This window comes from Vidua chalybeata, chromosome 3 (assembly GCF_026979565.1).
Source record: "Vidua chalybeata isolate OUT-0048 chromosome 3, bVidCha1 merged haplotype, whole genome shotgun sequence".
Taxonomy (NCBI): domain Eukaryota; kingdom Metazoa; phylum Chordata; class Aves; order Passeriformes; family Viduidae; genus Vidua; species Vidua chalybeata.
Window position 1 is genome coordinate 59,747,949 of NC_071532.1, and position 14,681 is coordinate 59,762,629.

General features: G+C 38.8%; 1 protein-coding gene across 1 annotated transcript in view; it reads right to left on the reverse strand.

Annotated features, from left to right (window-relative positions):
• LAMA2 (laminin subunit alpha 2) overlaps nucleotides 1–14,681 on the reverse strand; it is a 336,606-nt gene that overhangs the window by 109,349 nt on the left and 212,576 nt on the right. Inside the window, exons 20-23 of the mRNA XM_053937517.1 lie at nucleotides 13,189–13,295; nucleotides 8,409–8,589; nucleotides 4,435–4,571; nucleotides 1,711–1,944 (exon numbers count right to left, since the gene is read on the reverse strand). Of these exons, the coding sequence (XP_053793492.1) occupies nucleotides 1,711–1,944; nucleotides 4,435–4,571; nucleotides 8,409–8,589; nucleotides 13,189–13,295 (659 nt within the window). The remainder of the gene's footprint in view (nucleotides 1–1,710; nucleotides 1,945–4,434; nucleotides 4,572–8,408; nucleotides 8,590–13,188; nucleotides 13,296–14,681) is intronic.

Consider the following 14,681-nt stretch of genomic DNA (forward strand, 5'->3'; position numbering starts at 1 on the left):
TGAAACTCAGAATTAAGTGACTCTTGCCCATTTAACAAAATAATTACCTGGCAATTCAATTATTTAAATTCATCCTTCCATTTTACTATCTCTTTGTGTCAATACAGACCTAAAGAAGAAAAATTAATCTAAATCACAGAAAGAATCTCTAGGGGTCACTTTTAAAAACCTCCTCCCTAGAAGTACAACTATCATCAATGCTAGGTCATTTACCCATGCCACTTTCTAGCCAGTTCTTGAAAATCTCCTAGAATGGACATTTCACATGTTTCTGGGTAATGTGTACCACTGCTGCATAACTCTGATTTTTTCTTTTCTAATGTCCAATCCAAAATTCCCAAGCTCCCTTAGGCAGCTGCTGTCCCTTGTTACATTTTCTGCCATCGTCAGAAAGGACTTTATTCCATCAATTACTCTTTGAAGTGGCTAATAGGCCATAATTGCATTTCCTCTTATTAGCCTATTTTTTCAGCCTAAGAGAGAAAGTCCAGCTCTCTCAGTATATCCCCACAGATCATCTGCTTTGAGACTCTTCTCCAGACCCTCTTCAATTTCTCAACAACACTTTCAAATCAAGCTCTAAAACTGGACACCATTTCCAAGTGCACCAGCTTACCAGCACCAGTAAGAGTACTGGTAAGAGTACCAGTACCAGCACCAGTACAGTAAGAGTAGAGCACTGAGTAGATAAAGCCTTTTCCCTGCTCGCCATGCTCTTTGTGATGTCCTACCTTGCAGCTGCATTGGCCACTGGGCTCACTGCATCCAGATCAGTGGGCAGTTTGCCTTATTTACCATGAGATTATACAGTGGGTTTAAATTGTGATTTTCCAGCAGGATTGCCACTCAGGCTTCTTCCTCCCAGACTGTACTGATTCTTGAGGTCATTCCACTCCAATTAATGACCTTTCTATTTTCCCAGTCATCAGGCTTTTCAAGAACCCTCTAGACAGTAATTCTACTGTTCAGCACATCAACCTCGACCTCCTCCAAGTCAGCAGTATTTTCAAATTTGCTGATCATGAATTCTGTCATCTGTGTCGCTGAGGAAGGTATTGGCTCTGGGATAATCTGCTTGCTGGCTACCAACTGCATATCAAACCACCAATTACTGCCCTGTAAGCTCAGCAATCCAGCCAAGTCTCAAACAACCTAAGTGTGCTGTTCTACCAAGCACTATTCCAAATAAGAATGTTGTAGATGATGATGCCAAAACTCTTTGCTTTAATGATCCTGAATTGGATGAAGTCTACTCTAAGCAGATACTATTGCAGAGAATTCTACTCATGAAATGATGAATATTGACTCCATCTAAATCAATGTACTTTGAATTAGCACTGTGGCATACTGTGGTTACTGATGTGTTTGCTTTTATTGTGCCCAGAATCTGAACAAGAATTGTATTATGGGGATGAACTGGCAACAGTTCTGTAAGAATAGACAGAAATAAAAATTGGGGGAAAAAGAGGATGCTAAGGATCCTCTGAAGAGGATGCTATACTGGCAAGTGTCAGTATGTGAAAAAGCAACTGAAAAACCCTGAAGTCTTTCTTAATGTTGGACTCCACACACATCAGTTCACAAATGCACTATGAAAACCAAGAAGATTGTTGTGCATATACTGTTTGAACAAGTAAGGGCAAGTGCCAATGAAATCTGAAATAAACTTCTCAGCAGTTATAAGATCAGTTTACAGCCTTATTGTCCTACCTTGCAGCTGCATTGGCCAGAGTGATCAATGCAAGAGCACTTCCCCTCTGCATCACAGCTCTGCGGATCTGTCCCAGCCACAAAGCACTGACAAGCGACACAATGTGGATAATTCCAGTAGCCCAACCTGCACTCAGTGCATTTTTCCCCAGAGAATTCAGGGCGGCAGAAGCAACAGCCTGTATTTAAGTCACACTGAGAACTTAGTGCTCCAATGAGGCTGCACTCACAGGGCTGAAAAGGAGAGAAACAAGCAATTGTAATTGTGCTTCTCAAAAAAAAAAAAAAAAAAACAAAAACAAACAAACAAACAAACAAACAAACAAAAAAAAAAAAAAAAAAACAAAAAAAAAAACCAAAACCCAACCGAAAACCAATTCAACTCTTTTAAGTATTTATAAATAAAATACAGCAATGAATTTCCACTGTCTAAAAATAACATATTTAAATTATAAAGCCAGTAATGTATTTTTATTAAACATGGGTCAAGCATTTACACTAAATACATTTACAGCACTGGTGGGATTTTTTTCAATAGATATTACTTACCATATATAAGTTAGGCATTGAAAACAAATAAACCCAAAAGGGACAAGGATATTGGAATACTCTGTGGACAAAATTAACTCAGAAACTACAAGCACTCTCTAAGAAGTATTTTGTATGCAAATTCTCTGCAGGCATGTTCAGAACACTTTCCTAAAATTGGAATTGCTCAGGAGCAATGGGTTCAGTGGTTCCAGAGGAATCTAGTTCAGTGCCTATTACTCATCCATCAGACAGGTAACTATCCTCTTTGTACAAACAAGACACAGTAAGGACTAGAGATTTAGTCATGTGATATATTTGGAAGTAAACTTGCTCATAGAATAAGACTTGCACTGGCAAGTGAGGATAGAAATAGGTGATTTTCCATACAAAAGTAGCAGGGAAAACTGCAGATTTCCAAAGAACAGAAGAATCCCTCAGTGCTATTACTGTGGTAGCACTGCACAGTTAATACAAGACATTGGCTGTAATCACTGGTGTGACCAGAATATCATATGGAGAAGTTCAGTGTACAGCAAAAACTCAGTGCCAGAAGTACAGGTTACCACAGTAACTGACATAGACAGACTTGCTAAGATTACAGACACAAAGCTGAAAAAGAGAGGAAGAAAATGTGGATTCAGCTTCTAAGCAAAACTGTTTATTAAATGACTACTTAGAGCACCTTTCCTCTGATCTGAAAACTCCATTTATAAAGGTGAATATATACAGGAAATATACAGATGCAATCTTTACTGAATGCCAGAGAAACTATTAAGTGGTTAAATATTTAAGTGGTTAAATATTAGTCTGCAAGAAGACTACCTAACCTAAAAAATAAAACTTTCTGACAGAAAGAACTTTATTCTACAAGATACATTTGAACACAAAGCTGAGAAAACAAATTGTTCACCATTCTCTGAAATACCTTAAGTGTTCATTATCAAAACCTAAATTACAATCAGATGAAATGTATGGTTTATGCATTTTTCTACAATGCTCTCTATCCCAGACTTAAAACAGCCTTGGAAATCTTCTAAAAAGACTGCAAAGCAGGAGATTCACATCTCACTTTCCACAAATTAGCAGCAACATACTGAAAGAGATGTGGGCTGATCATCATTAATTTAGATGGTGCCATGAAACTGTCATACTAATGTGCTCACATAAAAGACAATCAGAGAATATACTTCAGAGCTCAAACAGAGGTCTTCAATCTCATTAGGCTGGTTTCAGAAGCCAGGAGTCTATATCACAGCAGCACTGCGGAGGTTTCACAGGAGTTTTGCATACATACCAAAAAGAAATCATTCTTGCCAATTGCTTTGCAGCCTGATCTACATGACTAACGGCCTTTTAAGAACAAGTATTAATGGTGTATGACTATGTTCCAAAAAGATATAGTTTTCTGGAGTAATTGTAGCAGTACTATTAAATCCCTTATCATCAATGAGCACAGCAGGGAAGAAGAAGGCATTTGAACTTCGCACGATGTCCACTGTCACCAGTTTTCAACCTTAACTGAATACTGCGCCCCTCAACTCAAGGTCATTAGCAACAGCTTTCATGGCCTCCTCATCATTCCATCATTGTTTTCCTATTTCTTCTCCCTTCTCTTCAGATACTTTAATTCTGTGTCAAATATTGGAATAAAAAGGATTTAAAGACTAATAATAAGGTTTGTTTCCGCTTAAAAACACGGGAATAAAGTGCAATTTGCAACTAAGGTGGATGTTTCTTTTCTCTTTGCTGTCTTTTATGCACAAATTGAAGCCTTTCTCAAGCAAACTCTGAGTCCAAATTCCCAGCAGTGTCACCATTAAGGCCAAGGAAAATTTGTTCCCCAAAGGCACTGCTGATTACCTGTAAATATACATCTACATACATCGTTCAATACTGTGGTAATCTCCTCAATCATGTTAAACACAGCCATAATAAAATAAAATCAGGCTGAAGCAGGACACTGACTCAGTGTGACAGCAGAACCAATAGGGTGTTTTGTGTTACAGGCTGCATACCTGAGACAGAGGATCTGTAGCGCAGTAACAGTAACTGATTGCCAACATTTACACAACAGTCTCGCACCAAAACTTGCAATATGGAGACAAGCCACGATTTACAAACCAAAAACTGTGTTCCAGCTATAAATTACTGTGAAAGAGGTAACACACATAGAGAAAATAGAAATCCACTCACCTTGCAGCCACTGACAATGTTATGGCCCCAGTGATTTGGCGCACATTTGTCACACATTTCTCCAACGGTATTGGGAGGGCAGATACAGCGTCCACTGACAGGATCACAGTTATTGCCAAAACGTGAACACTCACAGGCTTCATGGGAGACAGGAAAAAATAAAGCACAGGAAAAGTTATCCCTTTATGTGACATCTGGAGAGCAGACCCTAATGGGGTTAGGATCATTCCTTTACTGTGCAGTGAACTCTCTATCTGTGGACATGATGGGACAGAAAATGTAGGGAAAACCCCAAGAAACCAAAACCAGTAGCAGCCAAACACAGGTTAACTGTGGTTGAAGTAGCTGCAATGAGAACAGAATGGGAAAAATAAAGGCACCAACTGCAGAAGTGCAGAGGCTTCTGAGATGATGCACTCTTGTGACATGACTGCAGGAGTGCTGCTATACAATTTCTGGGCCCGTGCTGTCTCCTCTAAGAGGCCACCTGAGGGCCTCTGAGCCATCTATGCAGGGAACTTGCAGCCTATTTAACCCCTTATACCAAATTGAGAAATACCTTCTGAAATTTCTGCTGCTCTAAAGAGACTTTCCTTAAAGGGCAAAAAAGGTGTTTAAGTTTATTTTCCCTTTTCTATTCCTTTTTTTTTTCAGTTTACATATCCTCTGCCTTGGGAGGACATCAACAACCCGATGTTTCCTCTCCATGGGAAACTGGTATCCTTTGCAGATTATACCAAATTAAAAATACTTCAGGTTTGGAAGTGCTTCCAGAAGTAGTCTTTGCTCTTAAAGGATTATTAAGTGAACAATTCATTGGTGGCAAATACATATTCAAGGTATGCAAGTGATAAGCAGTTAAGGGGCACAAGACACACAAGTGATTGAAAGAGCAGAACTGGTGTGTGGTTGTTTTCACACCCACCACCAAAATAACCCATGAGATCAGAGAAAAAGCATCATAAGCAAACTGACTCTCTGTGTGCTAACCTGTTCCTTGGGTGTTTAAAGGGAAGTGTAACTTTGTTACTGAGGGCTTAATTTACGTTCATTGCCTTTACTGTGAAATACTTCAATTCAGACTGAAACTAGAAAACAAGGGATGTGCAAAGATAGAACTCCCCTCTATAGTTCAAATAAGAATTGACCTTTATTTTTCCCCATCAATGCCTTCAAGATAAGGTAACTGATGCAAAGAAGATAGCGAGTTTTGCCTCCATCATGGCAGGACCACAATGTGTTGCATGCTAGTTAAAATATTTTCACACACTGTAACTTGAAGTTTCAGAATACATATCATTGGGAAACTGAGGGTTTCAGATGTGACAGCTCATCTATGGGCTTCTGGGTCTTACACAAAATTGGCTAAAAAGGCATGGAGGGAAAGGAGATACTCAAGTGTTTTTCCTATTTTTACTTTTATAATTATTTTTCAAAATAAGAGGGAAAAATACAACACAGTTGTAACAAGCAATAGTGAAATATAAATCTCTTTTGTATCTTTGCTGCTAGAATGTCAACACTGACAATGCTTTCAGGGTTTTTCAGGTTTTATGGATTTTTATTGCACAAGCAAAAATCAAATTATATTCTTTTTGGATAAATGCTAGATAAAAGAGGCCCAATATTTTATTTGATACTTAACTGTCACAATGAAATTAATTTTTCTGTACTTTTCCTTCCAGCATGATTTGATATACTTCTATTAAATTTCTGGTTTTTTTTGTGATTCATAATTTAATTCTTATTTTTGTCATTTGAAGGAATGCATAAGAAGCCTACTAAAAATAAATGTCGAAAAATCAGCACATTGAAAACAGAATTCCTCTCCACCTGTTCTATTAACTTTAGAACTTTCAAAATTCTGGATTTTCTCAACATCTATAGCTGCTGCTGTTGCTTTAAACATTTGATGATCACAAGCCAATACATTTATATTTAAAATGTTACTTGGATCTACAGTATTTTACCATTTCATTGCTGTTTCTTAAACCCTGTCATTTCAAAGTTTGCCAAGAGAGCAATTAAATTTTTAATGTGCAAATTCATTAATAGCCCTCTCATTTTCCTTCCCCAGCTGTAGTTACCAACATTTTGTTGTATTTCACAATAGTGATGTGCTTTTAACCTGTGGAATGTTAGAATAAGATGCTAATCATAAATGATAGAATTTTTTGCCCTTCTTTTAATTGCTAAAGGCTTTAGGACTGCAGTTATCATTTGCATTTTATTTCAAGCTCCCTCATCAGTGAGCCTGGGAACAATCTGTCGCTTTTCTGAGGCGCCACTGTATCTGAACTTTTCAAACCTGTAAGTGTTTTTGAACCCGTTATTCCTATGGGAGACAACACCATAGAGCAACATTTTCAAACATAATCTCTAATCCAGCCTGTTTCAAGGTTTATCCACACTATAGGTAAAATTGAATTTTGCTGCACAAATATGGGTCTTGAGGCCTTGATGCCACTTCCATTTAAAAATAAAAAAAGGAGCAAGAAAAGGTAGAGAGCTAAACTGGTTCCTTGTGCTGCCATTCTGGATAGGAAAGGAGGAAGAACAGATTACGAGACATTGTGATTTCTGCTTCTGGAAAGAATATGTTTTATACCTGAAGAATAATAACAGCATTCTGGCATCCCAGCAGTCAGTTACACTAGCCAACTATCTATGTGTCCTGTGATTGCACCTAAATGAGTCTCTGAGACTTGAAAAACACAGTTCTATCAGGAAAGACAGATATTTCCCTGTGAAGAAACCTATTGATTGGGTATTTTTTTGATATAGCAGTCTGCACTACTTCAAGGATAGGAAGCATTCATTTCAGTCTTTGACCTGATTTCCAAAAGGAAAAAAATAAAGGTAAAGAGGTGGCTGGATATTTATGTCAAATGATAGAGTTTCAGCACCTAGAGAAGGAGATTTTTCATGTGTTTACACAAGGGATATGGCAGATAGTTTTACTTAAAGATCTTCTTGCACACAGAAAGTTCAAGTAAGCAACTAAATATTACTGTACAGGAAAGGATTGTGGTAATGTAAGAGGATCAACCATATAAGAACAATGAAAAGGTCAAAGGGAGTGTGTGTTTTTGTTGTTTTCCTTTTACATCCCCACAAGTGGATGTGATTTGGCAAAAATTTTAATCAGAGTTCTGTGATACTCTTAACTAAATTATAGGAACTTCATGGAATTTTTTGGCAGATGCTACACAGAGTAAAGGACATTCCTATTCCTTCTAAATAAAATAAATAAAATAAAATTCGTAAGATCTATGTGGTGGTGTGTGGCTACGCAAATGGAGCAAAAAGCTTTGTGAATTTGGAGTTTAGAGTTTCTGTTTCCTAAACCTAAAGTTGGAGTTTCTATTCTGTATTTTTACGTGTATTTACCCTCCCCCTGAATCTATTCCCAGTGGATTTAACCTATAATATATTCATACTGGGCATTGTTCTATTGGTTTCACCTTATCTCTTATTTTTCCCTATAAAAACTGTAATCCAACCTCAGACTGTGGTCACTTGTACGTGCGGTGTTCGAGCAAATACAACCTACTTTGGACTGCACAACAAGTGTCCAATCTCTTGAGTCTCTTTATCCCGGTCATGATTGCGCTCTCTAAATAGCTCTGCCTGTGTAAAACGAACCCACAGAGGTGCTTGTCGCTTCTCTCCGACCGCTCCCGGAAGCACCTAGCCAGCACCCTGGGAAAAATGAGCCAACAAGGCCAACATGGGCGGAAACAAGGAAGTCGGAGAGAGAAAGCGACAATCTTCATAAAATAGCAGAAATGCCTTGGGTATTTCACTCTTGCTAATCACCACCCTTGTCAAGTGAATGATGCACAAGGCTGTCTATGAACAACCCCGTCAGGAAAATATGTTAGGCAATCCAAAGTTAGCCAAACTAGAATGTTAGAAACAAACAAACAAACAAACAAAACCAATCTGTGTTTGGGTGGAAAACATTTACATACGAGTACAGCCTCCTTCTTCAAAGTTGTAAAACCCATGTGCACAGCGGTCACACTTCTTTCCTGTCACTCCAGGCTGGCAATAGCACTGCCCATCTCCGTCGCAATCGAAGGACTTGGAACCAAAAGAGTTGCAGTTGCAGGGAACGCATCCTCTGGAAGACTGTAAGCCGAATGTTCCAGGCTGCCACAGAGTGAGGAAGGGCAGTTAGTATATGGAATGATTACCAGGAGAAAAGAAGAAAAGCTGTAGGGAGATCAGGGCTGCTCTTTCCTCTTCATCACTGAAATACTGCTTTTAACAGGTTAAATTGTAGTGGTAAAACCCAGGAGCAAGGACACTAAATGCCGTTCACTGTTGAGAAAGGATAATGGTTTCAGTACGTTACCTGAGGCTATAATGAATGTTCTGCAATGTAACACATTTCTTATGAGGCTGTTTCCCTAAGTAAAATTATCACTTGGAATGAAAGGTGTGTCAGCACAAAACACACACCCCATCTCTGGTTGTAAGACTATGCCAGGCAGAGTTTGTTGCTAAGAGAGTGAATTCAAATTCTTAGCTATGAATGGACATCAATTCAACTAGAAAGTCTCTGAATTAGATTTTATCTCCTCTGAGCAAAGGCAATATCTGTATACAGTAGCTTAAGGGCAATTCTTTCGAATGATATATAGGAATAACTTTAGAAGAACATAGAAATAGTGTATTTGTGTACAATACAAACAAATAATGGGGATTTTTTTACGATAAAAAACTCTGCCTTTGGATTAGCCCTCTGTTTCTCTTCTACTTTCTTCCTTTTCTTTCTTTTTTGCAAGTGATCAATATAAAGTTTCTACAGAACCAGAGTAGATGTTATCAACTGTAGTAAGAAATTTCCTCCTTAACTTTACTAGTGGAGTGCAAAAAGTAAAGAAGGGAAGACACACACTCATTTGTATACTGTGATATGGAGTTCTGCACAAAGCTTTCAACCAAGAGACCTTGTGAGTTTCACTGCATCAACCCACGGAGGCTCCTTGGGACAAACCAGACTTGATATTCAAATGACAAACTCAGTCTTGAGCTAGAGTGCTTTAAAATGGGAGTACTTCTCGACTTGTTTTTCAAGAATGATAATTTTCAGTGAATACTGAAATCCAAATCATATTAATAACTTCACTTGAAATTGATATTACAACATTAATATCAGTGAGTTTGATAGAAAAGCAGAATGTTAAAAATGAGATATTAAAAAGATCACTGCTAATGAATATAAATAGAACAAAGTGAAAAATATTTAATTTATAATGCGCTACTTTGTGATCCAGGCATGAGGTGTTAGATTTTTACCAACTATAAATCAGCAGATCTTCAAATTAATGGAGCTGTGCTGGCTTTGACCATGGCAGTGATTGTCCATCTGTTCTAAGCAGTAGTGCTGTGACCAGTTCTGGGCCACTTACAAGAAGAAAAGACATCGAGGTGCTGGGGCATGTCCAGAGAAGGGCACTGGAGCTGGGGAAGGGTCTCGAGCACAAGTTCTATGAGGAATGGCTGAGGGAACTGGAGAAGAGGAGGCTCAGGGGAAAACTTTTCTCTCTACAAATCCTTGAAAGGAGCTGTAGCCAGGCGAGAATTGGCCTCTCCTTCCAGGGAACCAGCAACAGGACAAGAGGGCATAGCCTCAGGCAATGCCAGGGGATGCTCAGGTTGGAAAAAAGGAACAATTTCTTCATTGAAAGAGTGGTCAGCCATTGGAGCAGGCTGCCCAGGGCAGTGGTGAAATCATTCAAGAAATGACTGGACACGGCACTTAGTACCATGGTCTAGCTGACCAAGTGGTGATCAGTCAAAGGCTGGACTCAATAGTCTTGGAAGTCCTTCTCAACCTTAATGATTCCATTACTACTATTTTATATGGATTTGTTCCACAGTAGAATCCCTAACTAACCTCTTGTATTGGTGAATTCCCTGAAACTTCAGAAGCTTTCAATGGAAAAGTCCTGAAATCTGATCTCTGAGGTTAATACAGAAGTTCCCCACTCATACAGAGAATCTCCTGATAGATGTCAGAATACAGGACCACATCTATGATCAGAATTTGGCCTGAAAATCATACAAACCTAAGCAAATGCTTGATTATACATGTAATAAAGAATTACACTGATTTTCATTTCCAAACTCTATATTGAAATGTTTTGCAAATTTCATACTTCTGCCTGACAAAACATGGCGTATCAGTGAGAAAGAGGTAGTCAAACTCATTTAATTAAACTCAAGGTTCAGTAAAATACTTGACTATCTCTAAAGATTTCTTTTACACAGGAAGAAACACAGAAATGTGAATATGCACAGTCTCAGGACAGACATTCAGATTCATGCAGTGAAGTAACCAATGCACAGCATGCATCTCGGTTCTCAAAATAAAGTTTGCTAGGATCTAATAAATTCTATTTATATGGGTAACATTCAGAAAAAGTCTGGTATCAGCACTCCACACTGCATTAAGCTGGAAAAGACCACCACCATGCTGGGTTTCATTCTGTGAGGAGGGCTGCACACAAAGTCATTTTGGTCAGTCATGCAAACTTTAACCCCAAGTTAAAGTTCTCAGCTAAGTTTGCTTACACACAGAAATTCTAAGAATCACTGAACAAGAGATAAGATCCTAGATTACTATTAGGAAATACACGGAACTTTCTGAATATGTCATTATATTGTGTCTCCATCAGTGTACTGTGTGGGCAACACAGTAACCTAATACATGTTTAATTGGAAAAAACTCATTTCTCCAAGGAAGTCTATATGAACAAATACAGCATAGGTCCCAGAGTCAAACTGAGGATGAAAAACACTACCAGGTATTTTTCAAACAGGGTGTGGTAAGTGTGGGGATTTTGAGTTGCTGGGAGAACAAACAGCATTCCTAAAATACTGCTCTGTTAGAAGCAGTTGTATCATAATTACTTAATTTTAGGAATAAGTTGCTTTGTTGGTCTGTGATAAGGAATGAACACTCCTATCATTTTGGGCATTACATTCACGTAAGTGGCACTGCACTGAGTTAAGAATGGCTCAGATAACAGAACTATTCACTAATGAGAACTTTTAACACCAGTTATGTTCAATATTTTAAAATTAGATCTTAACTCTTTGCCTCAGGGGCTGATCCTTCTTGCAACCTCCTTAAGCTATTGATTCTTGAATTGTTAGAAAAGCAAGTTTTATGCTGCAAAGTCCAAGAAAATCCCACTGATTCCATTGATTTATGTACATCTCCCATGCATTTTGTGCGTACTGTTGTTGATGGTGCTGTTTTGGGACTTAGTCTGGTATTTGATTTCTTGCTGATATCATCACTTGCACGATGAAGCCCTTAGGACTGGGAAAGCATCCTAAACCGCTGTTTGTCTTCTGAGCCTGTCAGTTTCTTGAGAATTTCTTAGACTGTAACACGGGTATTAAAAATTAGAAACCCAAGCAATCTGTGTGAGCTCCAAACACAAGCAAACAGGAGACTTCAGCCCATGCAAAGCAGAGTTTCCCATTACCAGAGCTGCAGGCCGGTAAGCACCTCGTGGGCACCCACTGGCACCGCTGGTGCCCCACCTCCGCGGGGGTACTCGAATCTGCTGACTGCTTCCTGCATTTTCTTGCAATTTAGGCACCTGTCTGCTGATTTCACAGTGTCTGCCCATAAATCCTGATTTGCAGATACATCTTCCCAACAGATCACACTGCAGTGACACAGATCCTAAAGCACTGCAGCCACAGGGTATACAAAACAGCTTTTCTGGGGCCCAGAAGTAGTTAGGCTTGAAGAATGAAAAGTAAACACTGTTAGAAAGTGAAGATAAGGGTATAGAAATAAAGACAGGAGTAAACACTGAAGTAAACAAATATTAAGTCCAATTAACCACCAGTGTTGTATTAATGAGCTTGAGATGTTTGCTGGGTACCTTATGAAATCTGCAAATTGCACTGATACCAGCGATTTTTCTTTACATACTGTTGAAAATGGAGTGTGAGCAGACCACTTCAGAAATTACATAATTTTAAAGGGTGAAAATGATCCTTTTGATTTCTGCAGAATTATTTATTTTCTTTAAATTACACACAGGTGAAGGTGTTCTGAGGACACCTAGGCCTAACTCATGAGTCCTTATGTTGAACTAGAGAAATACGCAGCCAGCTATAGCATATTCCTTAGCTGCCTGAAGACAACTCTGTGAAAGTTTATGAAACAGTATTTCTCTGCAGTGATTTATGAGACAGGAAAACAATGTCAAGCCAGAAACCACTTTCACCAAAAAATAATACATTGTTTAGACAATACAAAAAGAAATCCTAAGAAAAAAACATAAAGGCAGAACATTCCAGCAGAACTAAACCAGCACCCTGCTTTTTTAAAAAAATAAACATCAGATGCTATCAGACATTTTGCAGCTTTCTTCATAGAGGGTTTATCTCCCAAAGCTGCAATATTTTAAACTAATTTTTTATATCAAACATTCAAAATATAAAGTGTATATACTATGTACACACATGTACTTATAAATACAGTGAGGCTTAAAATACATTCATTGCATGTAAATGCTATGTCTTGTGTTCTGTTCTAGAAAACAATTAGAAAACTTTTAAAGCTCAACCATTTTACCTTTCTTTACATAAGAACAATCTACATATGTTCTTTAAGTGAAAATTAAACAACAGAAAAAGCATATCCAAAACCAAGTTATATTTAGTTGAGACAAACAGTGAAGAAGCTGAAAAGAAACCCCATTTCTGGTCACTCACTTTGCAGATGTCACAGCGGCGCCCGATAACGTTGGCTTTACACTTGCACTGGCCCGTCCGAGAGTCACAGATCTCTGAGAAGGAGCCATTCATGTGACAGTGACAGGCTGCAGAGGAAGAAGAAGGAGATGTCAGTGTGTTCCCTGAAGCTAAATCTAATTGCCAAATGTTTACAGTGCAGCTTTTGCTATCCTGAGAAATGCCCAGCCTGGGTTAAGCAGGAAGGTGTCGCTCCCATACACTGACATACTAACCTGCCCATATTAATGTGGAATTTGTCTCCAAATTATTGCAATCAGAAATTTTGCCTCAAGTTCATTAACAGCTTGTTGTAGATGCTCCTCTCAGATCAAAGCAGGATGTGGAGGGCAGATTACTAAGTACATGCCCAGAGACCTGGAGTGGGAAGGGCAGTGCTGAGAGTAAAGTACTAAAAGAGTTCAGACCCTTACACAGGGTGTGTACGGGATGTAGCTCCAACCAGTGGGAGCGTTACTGCTCTACATGCTGGTTCTGCTGTCCTGGAGTTCACTCCCTGTTCATGTAGCTGTCAGGAAATGTTGGCAGGCTGCAAACCCAGTACAAGGTTGGCACTGTACAGGGGCAGTAATGCTCTCATGCCCCAAGCTGCACTGAAAAACATACCAAGGATTATCTGCTACCATGACTCTCCAGGATTTCTGTCTCAGCAACAGCATCACAGTTCCCAGAGGAAATGTAACCCAACTGACCAACCTAACTCATCGCAGTGCTCTCCTGAAGATTTAAAAAGGCAGTGAAAATGCTGTTTCTTGAGGAAAACAGCAATGCTTCTGGCTCTTAAATTCTTATGTTTTAAAAGAAGACAAATTTTGGGGAAGATGTCTATCACCTTTTATGTTCTTCAACCACAAGAACCTTTGTGTTCTTCAATCCTTTTGGCATGCAGAGATTTGGAAAAAAACCCTTAGCACTCGCAGTAGGGAGCAGGGATGTGATTGGTGTCACAGGGACTATAACCACACAGTCACTGATCAGCATGAGCTGGTTCCTGCACATACTTTCTTTTTTCCCTCATAGGTGAATGAATCTATATCTCAATTATCAATCTACTGTCTGATCTTGGGCTCCACCCCACATTTTGGCTTCCTGCAATGCCCTATCTGCATGTATTGCTTTTTTTTCCCTCAACCTGACACCTTCATTTTAAGAAACACTTAAGAGTCCCAGCAGTGAACACATGGCAGTCACATACTTGCATGTCAGAAGGTGCTATGTGAGACAAGGCAGTTATATTTTTCTTATATATAGATCATTACAACAGGACCTTCCTCATTACTTCATTGGACTTGCTAATTTACAATTTTCAATTACAAATTGAAAGGATTGGTGTGGGGGTTTTCTCCCTGCTTTTGAGGTATTCTGCAGAAGTTCCTTCTTTTAATGAAAGCAACTTTATGACTTGCCATTATGTTCATGGCATTGTTTCTCAAATGTTTGCAAAAATTCTGGAA